Raw genomic sequence first — 21,071 nt, 5'->3', positions numbered from 1 at the left:
AAAACTCCGTATACATGCTTTTAATCAATAATTTTTTTTCTTTTGGAACTTGGAGAGAGGACATGGGCAGACTGGGGAAGATGTTTAGTTGAAATGGTATCAGTGGCGGAAGTCGGTAGAACTCCCCTCACCCTCCTAATAAGAAAGGGAATGTGTGGCCCTATCCAGCAGCACCTTTTATCGACTCCTACCCCAGCGATTGATGTTAGAAGCAGAAGATTAACTTCATGAGGGGCATGTTGTTACTCTTACATGCATCGTTTTCGTAACAGTAGTCTTTCTGCTTTTGCATGTTGGTTAAAGATGCTTTTGTTCTTTTCACAGTTTTGTATTTAAAGTGTTTTTTTTTTTAAGATTTTATTTATTTATTTGATAGAGAGAGATCAAGAGAGTGAGCACAAGCAGGGAGAACAGGCAGAAGCAGGCACCCTGCTGAGCGAGGAGCCCAATGTGAGACTCTATCCCAGGACCCTGGGATCATGACCTGAGCCCAAGGCAGGCACTTAACCAACTGAGCCACCCAGTGTCCCTAAAGTGGGTTAATTGGTTCTGTTTTTTGTAAGTAATTTGGAAAACACTCTATCCAGGTGACTGGACACAGAACCTTTTAAGGTAGCAGTTTGAGGGCTGAATCCGACCATTGAAGAGACCATTTCAGATTGAGAGTTGCTCCTGACTTCTGCATCTGGAAACTTAGAGGTAGTTTGTTGACCGCAGTCTCTTGGTAGTGGTCAGAGCTGTGAGTTAAGCTTAGTCAGTTTCTCTTGGCAGCAAAGATACAGGTTTAGTGACAGAATCATGAGCCACTGCAAAAAGTGTTTTCAGAGTTGGCCCTAAATTCTGATTCTCGAGAGTTCGGACATGCTGTAGTTAATTGGCCCTATTATGCCAGCACTTACCTTGGAAAAATTGGCTATCGCTTATTTCCTACTGGTTTGTTTTTCCAAGGTGTGTGGGCCCTTCAAACTGTTGGAATGAGGATACTTTGCTTGATATAATGATTGACTTTGAATCTTGTGACCCACTAGGGTTTTGTATGTTTTTTGTCATTATCAAAGGAAAAAGGAGCAGGAAGGAGCCAGTCTTTCCTCCTTTCTGGGTAGTATCCAGCAAACAAGGAGACTTAAAGTTGTAGCCTATAGGTTCTTAACTGGTCATTTTATTAAATCGTGGGAAGTAGCCAATTTACAGAAATCTCCTGCCATCTCTCACTTTTGAGTTGGTAAATATCTCTGAGACCAGGAGGCTCGAGGGTGTGCTTCGTGCTCACATTGGCACCCCCAGGTACTGGCAGTAACTGGAATATACACTCATGATTTCTGTTTTCATATGTAGGCAAGGCAAGGGCACTACAATGCCCTGTTCATGTCCATTCTCCCTCATTATACAAATATGCCTCATAAATTATAGGCTTTGGCACAGATAGAGGAGGTTGTGTTTATCTGTTATCCATGGGAGTGCCCCTTAATGTCATCAGTGTTTTTTTTCCCCCCTCTGCTTACCATATAAGGGCAGAAGTTTAACTTGGCCGTAGTCACTTGGTCTTACACAGCAAGTTGAGTGAAACCTTCTCTGTATAACTACAGTTTGCATGAAATAAAAATGCCCGACCTTTGATCATCTCATGTTCTACTCTGGTTCAGGCAGGACTTTGAAGATGTATTCTGGAGGATCACTTTTTAGGATATCGTGTTATTTTCCTACAGATATTTTTTTCTTAATAATCTTAATTAGAATACTTTTCTTAAAAAGTAAAAGTCATTGCTTTTGGGTTTTTTTGTGGGTTTTTTGTTTTGTTTTTTTGGTTGTTTTGGCTAAAACATCTGGATTTCACGAAAATCTAGGCCTTGTAAAAGTTTTCTTTCAAATCTGATTTGGAGTAATATTTTGCTGTATTGAGGGGGCCATACCATTGATTTCCATGTGGTACTGTGTTGGGTCGGGGGAGTGGTGTGCCTGCCCTTGGTTTCTGTGTAGGTAGCTCGTACCTTTGGGTTGGGTGAGGGGACAGGGCAGGCATAACTGCAAAGTGCCTGGTGGTTAACAACAGATCTTGCAGGAAGATAATTAGTAGCCTTTGCTAATATAGCAGTCTATTTTCTGAGGAGCTCATTACATGTTGGGACACAATAGCACTTTTGAAATAAAAGAAACCAGCATCCCAAACTGAAAGACTCCTCTAGCAGTGGCAAAACATGGGCCCATTGTTAGAAGAAGCTAACCCAGCACACTCAGGGTGACTTCCATGCCTGGAAATAATCTGCTTCTGGGGTCTTGCCCCTTCCCAAATGCCTTGTTATTTGTATGTGCTTTTAGAGTAATAGATACTCATGTGGCTGTGGGCTTGTACTGGCAAATGTAATCTCAGGTTAGATCTTAAGTAGACTGCCCAGGTTCTGTGATAAAAGGAGCCTTAGAAAATACCTCAATAAACCTCAGAACTTAGAAAACACCAAAAATAAAAGCTAGTGAAGATGAGAGATAGGGGCCTTTGAACACAGGGCATAATCCCAAATATACACATACACGTGTGCATGCACGCACACAGCGCACGTGCAAGTAAAAATAAGAGAGAAAGAAGTGCTCTTAATTCATTTGTGGAATTAAACTTAATTTGAATTCTGGGGACCCAGACAGCACTGTAATCATATCAGTATGGTAGGACCTGAGAAGCCAGTGAGAATCCAGGTTTTTCCCAGGGAAAGCTTTCATGGGCATAGACTTACCCCAGACACTGCTCTCAGGTCCCAGTGGTAGCCTACAAGCACCTGTGCCTATCCTGGGACACCTCAGGGGCAGCAGGCATTGGCTTCCTGGCTTGAGAGCAAATGCTCTGTTTCCATATGGGAGGTGTCACCCATGAGTGCTGTGTGTTGAAGTTTTTCAATGTAATACCATACCTTATTTCAGAAAGGACTAAGAAGACTTGTTTAGTGGATGGTATTCAATACAGAACTCTCTAGTCCTGGCTGGCCTCTGTCACAGAAGCCTTTCTTCGCAAGGGGAGTTGTGATAGGGGAAGCTGTAGAGGAACTCCCACTCTGATGTAGGAAGAGAGAATGCGCCAGGAGTGAGAACGTCTAGTTCCAGGGCTGCTGTGACATCCCTGGAGACCATGAGAAGTGACAGAACCCACACATGAGGACCCAGGCCACTGGGGTTTTAGTCTTGTCTCCCCCTGATGGCCCAAGCATAGTCATCCCTCTGAATCAAAGATCCCTCTCCTTTCTATTGAACAGAGACCTCAAAGAGTCGTTTGCACAGGATTAGCCAGCTTCTGTGGGTGGTGGGATGGAGAAGGTTCTGGAATGGAACTGGTTGCTTATTTATATTGCAGAGTCTGCCCTTCCCTTTGATCTCCTGAATCAGAATCTCTAGGAATGGGGCCTGGAACTTTGCATTATTAATGCACACCTCCTCGTGGATTCTGACACTCAGCCAGCTGTGGGAACTGCTGGATGATGCCTAGGGACTCTCTCAGCTAATCAGTTGAGACCCCATTTTGTGAGCCACCCACAGGTGTGCTCTCTCTGTGCGTACAGTCCTAGCTCCTAGAACGGACTTCCATTCCCAATTGTTGCTTGGGTGCCCTATGTGAAGCTATATGGGCTGGTGTTCCTATAGGACACAGCTCATAATGTCAGGAATTCTAAGTTTTTACAACATGCTCCCAGGGAAAGAGTTAGTGACATTTATAAAACTGGATCCAGAACTAAAGGAGGGAATGTTAGAGTGGGAGGCAATAAGGGGGAAGATACAGATTGTTGGGGGGACCTCTCAGGGAGATCTTGTGTACAGAGGCAGGAACGAGCATGGGGTACGTTTTCCTTATTCTCTTGTGCCTCAGCCACATGAGGAGCTGAGGACCTAGATTGCCCTGTGACCCAGAAGGTCCTTTCCCTAGAGCAGAAACAGTCGTCTTTTTCTGTGACTACAAAGTTCTCAAGTTTGGGGCCCAGATGAAACACAAAGCAGAAATTTAGCATGTAATGGCTACAAGAAAACATTTGGAAAATCTTGTTCACATTTCTCTGGCCCCAGCACCTGTAACAAAGATATTTGCCTTCATATTAAAAGAAGTAATAATGAAAGAAGGGGGGGGGGAGAGAAATACTTTTGAGTACCTGATGTAGACATTGTACTACAGTATTTTTGTTTTTGTTCTTCATTTTTGTTTTCAACTTTGCAACTTGCTTATCTCCCCCCTCCCCCACCTTCATAAAGGGATTAGAATTTACTAGAAATGGAAAATACAGAAAAGTGAACAAAGTGGACCTGACCCAAAGTATACCCTTCATGTACGCTTCCTCCCAGTTTTTTAAAAAATAGAGCTAAAAGACAGTTCCTTGTACATAAGAAATGTATTGTCCCTATTGCCCTCACCCTCCTTTAGAAAAAAACATACTCACCAGCTGGTCAGACTTACCAGAACCCAGTAAGGATTTACCTTGTAGCCAGTGTGGTTGTAAACTGTCCTCAGATCCTGTTTCCCTTTTACCCTACTCCCTGTCTCCGTTAGCCGATTTTTACTACATAGTTGATTTTTGACGAGATGAAAGTGTATTTCAATGTTTTATAGAGGGAGTCCTTCACCACAGTTGGAGATGCCCTAATCCCCTCTTTTCCAGACAAAACTTGGTATTTAAAATTTTATAAATCCTGATGAGCAAAGAGCTGGATGTTCTCATACTCATTTCATTCAAGGCCATAATCACAGCCTCTAACTACATGTGCCTTTCAGACCATGTACATCATGGGTCCATGAGCTAAGAAAGTTGGTTTTGTTTAAATTAGGTTGATTTTACTTGTTTTATTCGTAGACATTTACTGAGCCTGTATCCTGTGCAGAGAGCTGTGACTCCATACATTTAAGAAGCTTCCTGTTGAGTAAAGAAGACAGGAATGTAGATAGAACTCGCATGGGTGCCTAAGTATGTATTATAATCTTTAGAAAACTCTCAAGTGTCCTGAAAACCTTGTCACCCCATGATAAGCACAAAAAGTGGATGCAAACAAGAAAATGGTACCTGATTGGTAAGTGCTGGCTTTGACTTCCATGTGTGGTATTTAAACAGACCCTGATGCCAGTGTGTATGAGGTACCGTCACAGCCTTCCCAGTGTTCTGAGGCTCCCAGTAGCAAGCGCCTGCAATAGTAGGTAATCGTTGCATCCCCGAAAAAGAAACATCTTAATTCAGATACAGATACCAATAAAAATAGTCTCTATACTGCTTTTCTTTTAAGGAGTTTGAAACTTTTCTTGTAGCAACCTCGTAAGAAATGCCAGTAAGCTTATCTCAGAAACACATGGGAAATTTGTCTTGGCCCTGTTCCAGCTGACCCAGTCCTGCAGGGGTTACTGAGAAGAGGGTGGGGGAGGGGCAGTTACTGGATTTTGTGGCGTCTTTATGATGTATATTTTAGAACGGCTGAATTCTCAAACATTTTAGTTCCTTTATGAGAAGTCTTTGAGCAAGTGGTCAGAGAAAGGAGAATGCAGACTCCTGAGTCTGGTTTCTGGCTGTCCTCCTCTTATCGTGTGTAGCCGAGCCTGCATAAGGCTCGCCTCTGTCCGGCCCTCGGGCCCCCATGAGTGAGGTGGCCATCAGGTAGGGCCAGTGTGGAGTTCTGTGGAGGGAACCCAGCGAGAGCGCACTTGCTTACGGTCCCTGTGATGGTGCGTGTGTAAACACACCAGTGTGTGTGTTCACGGTATTGGATCAACGCAGCCCCGCCTCCTCGAGCTCCAGAGTGGGCCCCGGGCACCGGCGGCACTTGGAGGTAGCTCCCCACAGGGCCAGGCTTCCCGTCTGAGACGGGTGTTTCGGGCTCCGCCACTCCTGAAGGCACCGCGCTTGCCTTCTCTCCTGGTCTGAGAGGCCTTTCCCTCTCTCTGCCTAGGCTGAAGCCGACGTAGCTTCTCTGAACAGACGCATCCAGCTGGTTGAGGAAGAGTTGGATCGTGCCCAAGAGCGACTGGCAACAGCTTTGCAGAAGCTGGAGGAGGCCGAGAAGGCCGCAGACGAGAGCGAGAGGTGAGTGCGCCTCTCCCAGCCCACCTTTCCCAGGTGTGACAGGAGGGCTTCCCCGGCAGGGCTTAAGAGTTTTATAGTCCCCTGGTGGGATCATTTCCTCAGTCGATGCGAGGTATAATTTGACTGGGTTTGTTCGTTTAACGTTAGTGGGGCGCCTGTGTGCCAAGTACTGTTTTAAACCCTGAGGTTACAAGGAAGAAAAAGACCCTATTCCTGCCCTCCTAGAGCTCACTGTCCGGTGAGGGACATGGACATTTAAATGAGCTATTCTAGGGATGCCTGCTGGTTCTTTCACTCCTGCTGACCACAGAGAAGTTAGGCATTTTTTAAAAGATACGCTTTATTTATTTATTTATTTATTTATTTATTTATTTATTTTTTATTTGACAGAGATCACAAGTAGGCAGAGAGGCAGGCAGAGAGAGAGAGAGGAGGAAGCAGGCTCCCCGAAGAGCAGAGAGCCCAATGTGGGGCTCGATCCCAGGACCCTGGGATCATGACCTGAGCCGAAGGCAGAGGCTCTAACCCACTGAGCCACCCAGGCGCCCCTATACACTTTATTTTAAAATACTCAGAGAAGACTGTGCCTGGATAAATGAACCGGGGACTCTCAGTGGTCAACTAACCCAATAGATAAGTAGAAGAGGAAGCACCAATAAAACAGAAATATGATCAGCGACAGTAAATTGTTTTGGACTTAGTAACACTGGTAAGACACTCGTGCACATGTAGACAGTCAGCTACCTGTGGATTCTGAGCCCGCTCCCTGTAACCTGGTTCTGCCTGACTGACTGCTCCAAGATTCAGCTTTGGGGTAGGAAAGGAGAGCCGTAGAGACCAGCACAGCTCCGTGCATGCTAAAAGGCATTTTTCTCCTCTGCTCAGCTGCTCAGGCTCATGTATTCATGTTGCCCAGAAGCAGTCCCAGCACAGCTCCACGAGATGAGAGAGAGTTCTCCCAGCTGGAGGGACACGAGAGTAGTGTGGTGGCTCAGAACCCTGGGCGAGTGGCTCTGTGCTGGGATCTGGGCAGGTGAATGCACTCAGCCATTCTTTGCATTTCTCTTCTCTCTTCGATAAAAGTGAGTTTCTGCTCCCTGCTGCCAGAGATAAGGAGTGATTTCAGACTTGAAGATTCAAGAAGCTTTTAAGTTGAAGTTCCCAGCTCATCATTCACTGCTGCTTATTGTTTCTTCCTAAACCAAGAGTTTTGGAATTCCTTAGGATGACTCATCATCTCTTACAGTGCACACATCGCAGTGGTTCTGTGGCCGATTCTTCCTGAAATACGCTTTTTAGTGAACCTAAAAGGCAATCTGGCAATGTTAGACTTTTTAGTAAAAAGGAATTTAGAGGTTGTTTACCCCAGCCCCCTCATTTTATAAATGAGAAACAAGGGCTTAGCAGTTAATACAGCCTTCCCAAATCTGACAGTAAATTTATGGCCAAGCCAAGGCTTGAATCTCAGTCTTCTAATATATACCATAGTGCTTCATCAAAAAAATAGTGATTTATTTATCTGAACTGCCTGCTTAGATTTTGCTAAATGAATCCCATTTTAACATGACTTATTCCATAAAACTGTAGTATATCACAGAACAATTAACATTTTCCAAAACTTAACACCGTGGGATTCAAACTTACATATCAGCGTAGACATTGGTATCAGTCTGTTTCTCAACATGTCTATTATGAAAGAATTCTATTAAAGGCAAAATTCATAGTTTCTTACCTAAAGTATAGGTTGACCCATATGAAATTGCCATTTTTACAGGTCTAACATCCTCAAGTATCACCAGGCTCATATGGTTCAATCTGATATTTACATTTGTAGCTAATGGGATGAGAACAGCTACCTTCTTTGTAGGAAAAAGTACATGAAGACAAGTATGTTTTTGTTATAACTTCAGTCCACCTTCAAGCTGAAGCTTCCCACCAGTAAAAGGAAGAAATCCCATTATTTGTATAGCAAGTCAGGTATGTTGGCTTTTCCTATTTCCATGCCTCCCAGTTTCTAACAGGATCCTGATGTGGTACCTTTCATTTAGCATTAGATCCCTGGACAGTTTCACCAGTATCAAAAGTGAGGTTTCATTCACAATAAACAGAGAAGTGTATGGCTTTTTTTGCCTTCAGCTCTGGAAATTCTTGCCTCATGGTTTGGAAAGTAAAAGTGGCTCTGTGCTCTGTTTTGGTCTGCCAGTTACACCAGGCCGCACAAACCCATGCAGTGCAGTGTGGGTTTATGTTGGTCGTCTCTAAACCTTGGGTCTTCCTGCTTGTCTTCCTTTTCAGAGGCATGAAAGTCATTGAAAGTCGAGCCCAAAAAGATGAGGAGAAAATGGAAATTCAGGAGATCCAACTGAAAGAGGCCAAGCACATCGCTGAAGATGCCGACCGCAAATATGAAGAGGTCAGATCTTGGGGCCCAAAGCCTCGTGAACTCCCTAGCAGTGGCCTCTGTGGGGGCTGGGGAGCAGTGCTTACAGCCTTGTGCTCTTTAGGGAAACAGTCTGCTTTGTTGATGGAAATGGATGGTTTTGAGAAGCAGAGTTCCTTTGTCTCCAGAAAACAGTTGTGATTTGATCCTCCTACGGGATCCCAGGCTTTATCATGAAGCCTCCATAGCACTGAGAAGGACTGAAGCTTTCCCCATGATCCCCCACCTTTGCAACCCCCAGACCAGGACAAGAGAACTTTGGCCAGCAGAAGGGAGAGTTGGGCCTCTTGTCCTTGTGGAAAAAGCCTCTGGTGTTGTCACCACGTAGGCCGCTCTTCCTGTTGTGATTTGCCTAGCACCATCCCGTTCAGGCAGCATAAAGACAAGTCCATGCATTGAAGGCCATGTAGATTCAAGAGGCCCTTTTCAATCTTTCCTCCCTTTTCAAGATGGTAGAATTCCACTGTCAAGAGAGGTTCACAGGTGGATCAGCTTCTGGTCATGTCCCCATGAGAACAACCTCCTATGATAACAAAACTAATATGACTTGTGTTCATTCATAGCTATCTTGAAATGGTACTACATTCCTTTTTTTCCATTATAATTATTATTACGACCACCATTATTATTATTATTCCTACTACTTCCAGTAATATTATTACCACTGTATTATTATTACGACCACTGTATTATTACGACCACCATTATTATTTACTGCTACTTCCAGAAATGCTTCAGAGGATCCGTTCTCTCAGTTTCTTTCCTCCACTGAACACCGAGTTGACTTCATTAGTCATCTTACCAGCTCATCTCTTGTTAGCTTCTGTTGCTCTTCGGTTGTCATTTTTAACCTCCTCCGCAAAGAGGAGGTTGAGGTACAGAGCTCTAAATTGATAGGGTTCTCAGGATTATTTTCAGTGTTTTTTGTCAGTCCCTACCTTGACAGCATCAAACGCATCCTGTCTCATCATGCGGCTATTTTTGAGATGATGAATTTTCTCTCTCCCTCCTTCCACACTTTGGCTGGCTGCTGTGTAATTATATGGACTTCACGTGGGTCAGACTTAAAATGACACTGCCTACTCAAAACCAACCATTCTGGGTCTTTGTGGGCCGAAGCCTCTGGTCTACCCTCCATTGGTTCTTCTGGTAGAGGTGGCTTCTCTCCAGTCCATGGGAAAGAGGGTCATCTTATTGGTCTGTAGGAACATCTAGGGGCTGGGGGATCCAGGACCCGCTTCCGTGGCCTGCCCTCTTCCTCAGAGCTTGTCAGCCCCATGGTGTGTATGTGTGCGTGTTGTGTCTCGTGCTGCAGGTGGCCCGTAAGCTGGTCATCATTGAGAGTGACCTGGAACGCGCGGAGGAGCGGGCCGAACTCTCGGAAAGGTAAGCGGGCCTGGTGCCAGCCTGCTGTACGTGGCGTACTCCGGAGCGGTGACTAAATGGCATGACCTGCTGGCAGCTGCACATTGCCCTGTTCCGGCTCTGGGCTCCTCTGGCACTCATCTGCCGGGGATGCCAGTGCGGAACACGGAGGACTCGCGTGGGGCGTCTGTGTGAATGCGTGTGTCACTGCATGCCTTACCTGCACACTGATGTTGAGAATGGCCTTGTGCATTTCCTGTGTCCACTAACAGCCAAGTCCGACAGCTGGAAGAACAATTAAGAATAATGGATCAGACCTTGAAAGCATTAATGGCTGCAGAGGATAAGGTACTGATGGCTCATGTGTGGTTTTAGGTTTAACTGCAATCCAGACGTCTTTCAGCTTCCAGTGTCTCCTGGTTCGTTTGGTATAACGACACCTGCTGCTGTCTTCTGTCCTGCTTTAAGTGCTTTCTTTGGGCCCTTTATACTTCTTTGTTTTTCCTTCATAAATGCTCTTTGGTGCAGCCAAAAAAGAAGCCAAATTATCACCCTTCAGAGTTGTTGGATTTTGTCACCCTGCCTTTGTACTGTTGCGAGGTTGGGGACAGTGTCCTTGGCAAAATAGAGTGTTTTAATACCTGACGATTTGGCTACTTTAAGGCAGCCCTTTGTTCTCTAGGACTCAGTTCTCACTTTTTCCCATCCCTCTCCTTTTTCTCTCCTCCCTCCTTGGGCTTGTCTCCCACCCTTTCTGCCTCTGATCGAAAACGTTAGCAAATGTGCCGAGCTTGAAGAAGAATTGAAAACTGTGACGAACAACCTGAAGTCACTGGAGGCTCAGGCTGAGAAGGTAGGCCAGGAGCACGGTGTGGGGGAAAGGCGTCTCCTCAGAGCTGCTCAGCACAGGCTCGCTCTTTCTTGTCTGAGGCCCCGCCGATGAAAGCAACTGTCCCTTAGGCATTTTCCTTAGTAAATGGCATCATTTTGAGGTGATTTCCTGATGGGTATTGGATAACAGTCTTTTTGTTTTTTTTTCATATTTTATGTTGAGCATGTGAGTCGTCTGTAACAATTTAATTTAAACCAAATGCCACATGGCCGAGTTATCTCATTCTTATCCCATGTAAAACAATAGGCAGGAAAACAGAGTATGTATTGTAGCGTGCCATTTGATACCTGAGGCTCCATTACCTCCTAAGAGATCCTCAACATCTGTTGGCTGGGCTGGCACTTTCTTTGTATTAGAAGACCTGAGTCTAGAGTGAACGGGGGCCTGACATCTGGAATGCTCTTTCTAATTACAGTACTCGCAGAAGGAAGACAAATATGAGGAAGAGATCAAGGTCCTTTCTGACAAGCTGAAGGAGGTAATACTATGAGTGTTTCAGATGACGCCAACTGGATTTTAACTGAGTCTCGTTTTTAATGGATCTGGTCAGGGCTCCTCCATCTCAAAAGTATGGTGAGCCCAGTCAGGGATATTTAGAAGTGGTCCCGGGGTTAATGTGCTGTGCTCGTGACTGACTGACAGGCCGTTCCAGACCCGTTTCATGGGTGCTGTCCTTGATTTTCATTCTCTGGTTCTCCCTGTATGTGTAGCTACTAGCAATATAAAACTTCCCAAGTTTGACTGAAATAAATGAAATCATTACAGGCCGAGACTCGGGCTGAGTTTGCGGAGAGGTCAGTAACTAAATTGGAGAAAAGCATTGATGACTTAGAAGGTAAGATCTTAAGTTTTAATTCCGTTCTTATGGTTGACTACTGAACTCACAAAGCAGTTTTCCAATCCAAGTGCACCCTCATTGATACACTTCTTTGCTTTTGCACATTCTTCCTGTCTGCCCTCTGGGGTTTTCATTCTGTGGCTCTTAAACTCTTGGACCTGAGTCCTCTGCTCACCAGATGACTGCTAGCCAGCAGATGAGGTCCGTCCCTCTGTAACGGCAGCTGCCATCCAGCTTTGACTTCACACTCTGGGAAGTGTGGCAGGTTTATTTGTCACTGTGGGTGAGGTGATTGTAGGGGAGAGCGACTAGCGTATTTTCTGCTTAGTGATCCCTCCTGTTTGTCAGAGCGGCATGGATTTGTTTTTAGACACAACTCATCTTCCAAGTAAGAATCCAATGTAACGGTGGGGTTTACGTCCTTCATATCTTGGCAGATGCTCCACATTCTGGATGGGGTGTGGGGATAATAGGACATTGTTTTTTGAGATTATATTTAAGCCCTTTTCCCCTAAAGGTATATAGGTTTTGTTTAAGTGACACCCACCTTTGTCTCACAGAAATCCTAAATGTTGAACTCGGAGGCTTGTGGAGGGTCAACTGTGAAAAAGAATAGAAAGGGAAATATTTAAAATGGACAAGAAAGGCGGAAGGGGCTGGCGAAGGCACCGGATGTTGGTGCTGATGAGAACCAAGCTGGTGGGGAAGAGAGGGTGACAGATGGTTGCAAAACAGCCTGCCAGAGTGCAGCAAAGAATGAAAACCTCATCGTTACAGAGACTACACTGCAGACTTGGCCCAGCACCACCCTCCACTGTGTGGCTCCCCTCGCTCCCCTGGACCGGGAGCTGGGTAGCTTAGCAAAACCCCCAGGAGCATATCCCAGGGTCCTCAGAAACCGATATCACAGGAGTCTGGTTTGGTCAGGAAATCAGTGGTTGGAGGGCGGAGCCAGATCTGGATGACAGACCAGAGTCGCAAATTGTTCTTCCAAAACACTGCCCTTGGATATTTTCCCCACTGTTTATAGTCGCAGGTGGCTCCCTGCTCCAGCGCCATGAAAACAGGGCTGTAGATGGGAGAGGTGTCTGGTCGCCCACCCAGCAGATAGCCTTCTGTGGTTTCATTTAGGGTTTAACCTGGTTTACTGCTAGACCAACCATATTTGTGATGATTTTCATATTGGGTCTCTCTTGTTTTATTTTCTAATGGCTTTTGTTCTTTTTGTTTTTGTTTCAATTCATTTTAAACCAAAACGCACGCCTCCTGCATTGGCCACCTGCTGCGATACCACTTCCTTCATGCACTGCCCCTTTCTTGCTGCTGTGTCGGGATGGCGTCCACGCCACCCCCGCTCACCCTCCATCTCTTGATCACTCTCCATGCCCTTGCACCTCTGCCTTCCACTTCGTGGTCATAGACGAGCTGTACGCTCAGAAACTGAAGTACAAAGCCATCAGCGAGGAGCTGGACCACGCTCTCAACGATATGACTTCCATGTAAATGTTCATCCACCCTGCCTGCTCACATCCGTGCCCTCACGCTAATACGATAAACTCACCACTGCTCCCTTCTCTACTTCCAGAAGCTCTGTCTTCACGCCTTTCTGTTTATTCTCTGCATCACCTAGGATAGTTGGTTTTTGCTCACATTCTACTAATAGAAAAGCCAAGCAGATTCAGTCTGTCTGTACAAATCATTTTCCTTTCAGAATCTGTTTCTTTCACAATCTCTGAGCTAGATGGTTCCTACCAAGCAGTGAACTAAAATAGGAGGGACTCGAGGGCTGCCATTTTAGGAAATTAAACTAGGCTCAAGTAAAATTAGAAGGCCATACGTATAATTGTGAGGAACTTCCCAGAGATATCAAAAAGGAACCCAAAAGTGTCCGGTTACTGATGAACTGAGAGGAAATTGATCTGGTACAGCCTAAGGAATGGTGCTGTGAGAGATCATCTCTTCCTTGCTTTTAAGAATTCTGGAGAGAAATGGTTCATCTGTTGAATACTAGAGCCTTTAATTTTCTGTGTTTAGATAAAAGGAATTGAAATATTCACAATGAGCACCACAGCTGGTGTCAAAGAATTGGGAAATAAAACCCTGATTGCCTGGTATGAGTTGGGAGTTCATGACCCAACTTAACTGTGTGAGGCAGTGAGAGTTGAAGTAGATCCCGTGTTCTCATGAGAACTCTGAGCATACACAACTAATTCGCATATTGCTAACCAGACCCAAGCATACTTCTTCTCTTTAAACTCTAACCTGGAGCTTTCCACAGAGGGTTCCCTTCATTCTAATAATATGGCACTGAATTCCATCTAACCTGGAAATTTCCAGACCCACCCATGCAGGAAAATGGTCGCCTGAAGGGTATGGCCCGTGCCTGCCACTTCACAGGTTTTAGAACCTCCACATCACCATGAGGGAGACTGACTGTCCCCGTGGAAAGTAGAGAGAATTCCATCCTCCCTTCCCTCATTTGTAAATGAGGGAGTGAGTCAGAACCTCTGTCTGTAAGGTCTCTTCCAATGCTAAAATGTGATTCTAGAGGGGAATCACCGCATATGATTAACTATTCTGAAAGGTGGGTTAGCTTAAAGCCTTAAACTCTGTTCTTGGGCCTTCTCGGCAACGGCCCCTGACGCGGAGGGGCGCGTGCTTGCCTTGGGTCCCGACGCTGGTGGGTGAGGATGGACATCCTCCTGCAGGTGCGACTGGCAGCGGGTTTGCATGTCTGCTTCTGGCGTGTGTGTCAAGTGCTGCTTGCCTCTGTTAGTTTGGTTTTCCTTTTACCATTGTGCCACTTGTTTTCTTTTTCTCCCACCTTTTCTCCTCATGCAGATAAGTTTCTTTGCTTCACTTCTCCCGAGACCCCTTCATCAAGCTGGCTGTCCCACCTCTCTGAGCTCTGCAGTCTGTCTCTTCTCCAGCTGACCTGGCTCGTTCCTTTAGCCTCTGGCCTAAGGGCCAGGCACACTGCTTTCCATTGTACAGAAGCTCCTCGTTTCAGTGTCAAATAAACACTGTGCAAGCTGTTTCTGTTTGCTCTTCTTTTTACTCCTTATTTATAGACATTTTTCATTTCAACACTGAATGAAACTACAAGTCTACTTCACGTATATGAGGGTTAGTTTTTGGCTGCTCCTTTTTTTTTTTTTTTTTTTTCCCATGCTGAACATTAATAGTAAGTTTCTAAAGTGGTAGTTCCTTACAGAACTTTTAAAAAATACTCCTGCGTGGGTCCCCCTGAGAGTTGTAGTTTGCAGGGGTTAGAGTGAGGCCTGGGCATCCGTGGCTAGGGGAGGTGGGTTGTCCTGTGTTTTTGAGAAGGTGATGGTTCTGGTATGTAGTCCTCATTGAGAATGTCCACACAGGGGACGTTGCTTGCAGGAATGAGAAGACGTGCCTTGAGCAGTGTCTCGTTCTGCCAGAGGTTTGGTGTGGGATTTGGTGAGCCCCTTGCGTGAATGCTGAGGTGGCCCTGCTTGCAGGGACGTGGCTGACTAGAGGCCCACGCTGCCGGGAATTCACGTACCAGCATCTCGGACAAGAACTTGGATCCAGGCAGTCGTAGTTGAGGTTATTGTTGATCATCCTTTCACAGCCCAAAGAACAGTTAAAGCTTTGATTCATTACTCGGCCACCTTCATTTTGATCATGACATGGCCCCATAAGTTTTTGTTGTTTTTTTTTAAGATTTTATTTATTTGAGAGCAAGAGCACGAGCTGTGGGGAGGGGCAGAGGGAGAAGCAGACTCCCTATTGAGCAGGGAGCCTGACGTAGGACTTGATCTCAGGACCCCAGGATCATGGCCTGAGCCGAAGGCAGACACTTAACTAACTGAGCCACCCAGGCGCCCCTTAAGTTTTCTAAGTATGGTAACATTTAAGTCAAGGTTCCTTTTTGTGCCCTCAAGGACATCACATATTTTTTTTAGGAGGGTTTGTATGTATATGATATTTGTAATAATGGCTGGGTTTTTTTCTTTCATTTGTAGACATTTTTTTTTTAAAGATTTTATTTATTTATTTGACAGAGATCACAAGTAGGCAGAGAGGCAGGCATAGAGAGAGGGGGAAGCAGGCTCCCCGCTGAGCAGAGAGCCCCATGCGGGGCTCGATCTTAGGACCCTGGGATCACAACCCGAGCCGAAGGCAGAGGCTTTAACCCACTGAGCCACCCAGGCGCCCCTCATTTGTAGACATTTTTGAAGTATAGCCATTAGAGTTGATTTTTTTTTTCTAAAAGCGTTAGAAATTGTTCAGAATACAGTTATATTTAGGCTTTACTAGTTCACTTCAAAAACAGCAGCGAAGTGGTTTTCAAAGAGAAACACATTGCAAAATTAGAACTTTCAAATGGTGTGGACTTTTGTTTCTTTTTTTTTTTTTTTTTTTTTAAAGATTTTTTTTATTTATTTATTTGACAGATAGAGATCACAAGTAGGCAGAGAGGCAGGCAGAAAGAGAGAGGAGGAAGCAGGCTCCCTGCTGAGCAGAGAGCCCGATGTGGGGCTCGATCCCAGGACCCTGGGACCATGACCTGAGCCGAAGGCAGAGGCTTTAACCTACTGAGCCACCCAGGCGCCCCTGGACTTTTGTTTCTTAATTCCCAACATTTCTGCATCCTTAGCAGTCTGGCTCTACTTCTCCTGTGTTTTAAATGTGGGTGATTTTCATGTGTTTTTGTTAGACTAAGAGGGTTGCTATATACCACTATACTCAAATAAATTTAGACAAACTGAAGATAATGTCAATCACTCTCCAAAGACTTTAGAGCAGAAGAAAAATACTCTTTAAGAGGACTACATATTAAGGCATTTTAATAGCGGTATAGTAGACGTCTAAAATTTAGAATCTAGAGTCTTTGTCCCTTGAGAGTGCAGACTTCTACAATTTCATGGATTTTTTCCCAAGCCTCCTTGGGTCTGCTTTTGACTATGACTCCTGCCTTTTTTTCTTTTCTTTTTAACTCCTTGTGATAGAAGTGGGTTCTTCTGTGAGTGAACCCCGCTTCCTGCTTATAGACAAAATGAAGAGTCTTAAAGTTCTGCTGAGCAGATGTACAGTTAATTCTGGAGGCACGTCTTTTTTTTCTTTTTTTTTTTTTTTCCTTTGGAAACCCTTCCAGAGAGTTTCACACTATCTGTGAGTACATTCTGCAAGGGGAAATGGGAAACTGATGGTTCAAGAAGGCAGATCTACAATAGCCCACAAACGTAAAGGTTCACAGGAGGCTAAGTAGCAACTTGATTCTGTCTAGAAATTGTCAGGGCCCAGGTTTCCAGTTCACAGGGCCAGACCATAGCTGTTGCTGCTGCAAGAGCCTGGTAGGACCAAACAGAAAGCATTGCTGACTCTGAGCACTAGAGGCTCCAGACATCTGGGAGGTAGGACAGGAGGGGGAAACCCTTCCAAATGTGTAACTGTTTCTGGTCCCTGCCCTCAGCCTACCCGGCCAGACAGCTCCATGACAGCTGCAGTGGAACAGGTCCACAAGGGGATGTGGTAGGGACAGCTGTCATTTAAGCTGAGTTCTCATTGACTCTTGGGGCTCTCTAGGGTTTCTCTAAAGTTCTTTCATTCCTGTTTGGCCAGACATGGCCTCAGCAAACTGAGATACCATATCTGCCTACCGGCATGTGTTCGTGTGAATATGCCGATGGGGTTTAGATTTGCAAGCTCAGAGCCACGTCCCTTACCCAAGACATTGTGGAAGGCAGTGGAGGTGTGAAGAGATGAGCCTGAAATGTTCTTTGGCCCGATGAGCTGGCCATTTTGCTGAAAGGCAGAGGAGTGAAGCGTGTCTGAACTCCTAGATGGTGTACATTTGGAGCTACATGGTGAAGGTGATGTTTGACTAGGGTTTTGAATAGCCAGAGAATGGGGATGAGCAAAGAGGACAGGGTAGCAGATACTTTAAGCTAGAATAGTGGCCTAGTGCACAGGACCTCTTTCCCAATCTCCTACCACTTAGGAGAGGAAGCTGAAATAAGACTGGTTAATTTCCCAGCACAGCTGTGAGCCAGAGGCTGGATGGTTGCATTCTCCCCAGGGGTAGGATTGTCCGCTTTTCAAGATCAGTAAGCGGAATTTCTGGGTCCAGGTTGTCACAGTCATTTGAACGAGTTGTGTATCCTCCAGCATTTCGTGGTGAGTGCCAGGTTCTTGTCATTTTGGCGGCATCCCCTGGATCATCATGCAGCCTGACAGCTGTGGTTGGCCTCCCTACCGTGTGAGCAGATTACAGGCCCTTGTGTAAAATTGACATTGCACTCCTCTCCCTGTGGGTGTTTGTCTCTGTGCCTCCATCCCGCACCACACATGAATGCCATTCTCTTCAAGAAGTAAGCAAATGAATTTTAAGTCTGGCGTGGAGATGAGTGCTGGTTGGTTTTGTTATTTGAGTAGGGTAGCAGCACCCTGTATGGTTGTGACTGGGGGAGGGACAGGGGACTTTGCTCTGCATTTCAGAAACTGTGAATGCAGCAGCCCCTGGGGCCCCTCTTGGTACTTCCTGAAAGGAGAGCCAGCCCCAGGAGTGCAGGTGAAAGGGGTTCTGGGAAGAGGTGAGCAAAATGGTGCGGGTTGAAGTTTCACTGTAAAATCTCCACTCTGTTGCTCTGCCGTGGTTCCTCGGGCTGTTGCCAGGAGCTGCAGGTGGCTCGTTCACACAGTGGTTTTAATAAGGTGCAAGAGGAATATCTCCCCTCTCTCTCTCTCTCCCTCTCTCCCTCTCTCACTCTCTCCCTCTCTCCCTCTCTCCCTCCCTCACCCCTGTCACTCCCTTTTCCTCCCCGGCCACCAAGTGAGAAATCCTGGCTCCTCCTCAATCTGCCAGGCCTTTACCGCCTCCCCTTCCTGGGCATGGGACAGATGACCACCGGGGAAGGGTGAGCTGCCTGGCCGGTGACCGAGGTATCTCTGTGTGCTGTCTGTTAACTTCTTTACCAAGTCTGGCTAACCTCTCTCTTCCTTCTGCCTCCTCTCTTCTGCTAACCTGCTTGCTGACCTGTACAGATCAACTCTACCAGCAACTTGAGCAAAACCGCCGCCTAACTAACCAACTAAAGCTGGCTCTGAATGAGGATTAAACTCTAAGTGGGAAAGAGCTTGGGCTGATTTCTAGGAATGGAGCCCATGGGCAGGAATTCTAAGACTGCCGTACCTTCAACTGATAGGGCTGACAACACTTGCTTTCTGCAGAATTGTACACGGAAGGAATTAGCTAAAAAGCTGGCTTCACCTGCATTTTCCTCTTATATCTGGAATAACTAAGTTCTCTCTAAACCCCGAAACTGCTTTTGTCGTAAAATTATGTATATGTATATGGATTAAATATTTATAACAATTCAGCAACTGCCAGTCCTCTTGTTTGAACTGATACATAAAGAGGACCAAAAATTGTTTTCTGTTTCCTACAGAGAACTGAGTCCTGCTTTTAATTAGAAAGCCAAAGCAGAGGAGTAACTATACACACATATACATATATATATATTATATATAAATTAGGGTACAATATATATAATATATATGTAGCTATTACATACTCATATTCCTAATTTCGTAATATCTGGTATAGTGTTTGATTAAATGTACCTATGCTTGGGCAAAATAGCTTTTGAAAACAGGAGCTCATGTCAGAAGTCCCTGATTGTCTGACAGGTATGCTTTTATTCCGTCTAATGGTGTTGTTGGAATCTGGTGAGAATGTCATGCTATTAATAAATAGAACACTATAAGAATAGTTAGAGAATGTTCTACTGAAGTGTGCATGAAATGTTGATATTCTTTTTTTTTTTAAATGAGCAAGAGAAATAAATCTAAAAGTTGTCAGAAAACCCACTTACGTCATCTTTGTCTTCTGTGAGATTGTGTTACAACACAGCTCCCAGACCTTTAACTGCCTGTAACTCAGAAATGTCTGCTGTATTAACTTCAGCGCGGCAAGCACCCCTGTCCGGCCCCACGGCGTATGGCCCATGGACCTCCGCCAAGCCCCACCTGCACTGTATTCTGAGTGGACCCTTGGCGAAGGTTACCCTGTCCGCTCCGCTCTATGAGAGCCTGCTGTGCCTGTGGTTCCTTTGGGTCAAAGCCGTCTTCCCCCTTTGTAGGTCCTTGTCTGGAATTGAGTAATATCTTACCAGCATGCCTTGTCCTAATCCTCTCATCTTTGTTTGTGACTGATGTTTGCCTGCGTAAACGAGCGAACCGCCACTGTGTCCAAAGTGCAGCTATTCATGACTTAATTTTCTAATCCCACCACAGAGAAAGTGGCTCATGCCAAAGAAGAAAACCTTAGTATGCATCAGATGCTGGATCAGACTTTACTGGAGTTAAACAACATGTGAAAACCTCCTTAGCTGCGACCACATTCTTTCATGTTGTTCTGTTGTTTTATTTTGTTTTATTTTGTTTTGTTTTGAAACACCATGCTTACCATGAAACCCCTTAAACGCATTTTTATTTACTTTTACACTGTCACAGAAAACATCCACGAAATACCAGCTAGATCAGGGGATGGGGAAAACACACACACACACACACACACACACACACACAATGGTGAGCCCGTGGCAGGGCCGTAATGACTTAAATGTGCCATTTCCCAGGTTGCCGTTGCCACACTTCATAGAGAGTTTTGCAACACAGGGTACTCAGCCAGCCCAGGAATCCTCACGAAAGCAGAAAGATTTCCACTCAAAAGTGCCAATAATGTATTCAACAGGCAGATTAATGTTGAAAACACAATCAGGTGTGGATTGGTGCTACTTTAAACAAAAAGCCCCACTGTGGTCTTTCGTTCAATATTGTACAATTTAGAATTCTGTCCAACACTAATTTATTTTGTCTTGAGTTTTACTACAAGATGAGGCTGTGGGTCCTATATGCCTGAATTCACTAAAGCCAGGGATTTGTAAGGCACGCTGCTCTTGTAAGACTTCTGTCTCCTTCTCATTGGCACACTTGCAGCTCATTACAACTTGTAGGATAGCATCCAGTGTGGTTTTCCACTCTCCATTTCTCCATGTTAAAATGAAAGATTTAGGCACTACGTACAATTGGTAAAGAAAAAACATTTAAGAGTTATAATTATATGTAAACATTGTATAATGGTATGGAATAAAATGCACACTGTAGGACATTTTCTAAACTTGGTGGTCCTGTCATTTGTACATTTTTCCTTGGTGAACTTCAGATGGTGTGGTTGACCTACCTTTGCTCATGAATGGTTTCTGAGAACAGTAACTCCGAGATTGGGGGAAGCTACATTTTGTGCATCATCCTCCCCTAAGCACTCAAGGTAGCATCTCTTTGGTCTGATACAGTTATAACCCAGCAGGAAAGACCCCCTCCAAGAGCCTTTCTCCGTGTTACGGGCGCATGTCTGCACATACATAAAGGCTTTTGCCATGGTCGTACTGTTTGGGGGATTTTCCCTCAAGTCTCAACTAAGTCTTTAGTGACAGCGCACACACATCAGGTCGTGAATGAATG

At 45.2% G+C, this 21,071-nt stretch overlaps 1 protein-coding gene across 21 annotated transcripts in view; it reads left to right on the top strand.

Moving 5' to 3' along the window:
* TPM1 (tropomyosin 1) overlaps window positions 1-20,727 on the top strand; it is a 28,063-nt gene extending 7,336 nt beyond the window's left edge. For 4 of the 21 annotated variants that reach the window (XM_032864793.1, XM_032864798.1, XM_032864791.1 and 1 more), the window contains 7 exons: window positions 5,902-6,035; window positions 8,331-8,448; window positions 9,791-9,861; window positions 10,618-10,693; window positions 11,148-11,210; window positions 11,498-11,567; window positions 19,842-20,727. In XM_032864793.1, coding sequence (XP_032720684.1) covers window positions 5,902-6,035; window positions 8,331-8,448; window positions 9,791-9,861; window positions 10,618-10,693; window positions 11,148-11,210; window positions 11,498-11,567; window positions 19,842-19,924 — 615 coding nt within the window. In that variant the 3' untranslated portion in view covers window positions 19,925-20,727. Of the gene's footprint in view, window positions 1-5,901; window positions 6,036-8,330; window positions 8,449-9,790; window positions 9,862-10,112; window positions 10,189-10,617; window positions 10,694-11,147; window positions 11,211-11,497; window positions 11,568-12,990; window positions 13,074-14,411; window positions 14,608-18,590; window positions 19,376-19,841 lie in introns of those variants that run through there. The other 17 variants (XM_032864796.1, XM_032864795.1, XM_032864784.1 and 14 more) reach the window with 9 other exon arrangements.
* The last annotated feature ends 344 nt before the right edge of the window (window positions 20,728-21,071 follow it).

The sequence above is a fragment of the Lontra canadensis genome, unplaced genomic scaffold (genome assembly GCF_010015895.1).
Source record: "Lontra canadensis isolate GAN:19392208 unplaced genomic scaffold, GSC_riverotter_1.0 scaffold28, whole genome shotgun sequence".
Classification (NCBI taxonomy): Eukaryota; Metazoa; Chordata; class Mammalia; order Carnivora; family Mustelidae; genus Lontra; species Lontra canadensis.
Note: the sequence above shows the minus strand (reverse complement) of the source record. Positions and strands in the feature narration are given on the sequence as shown.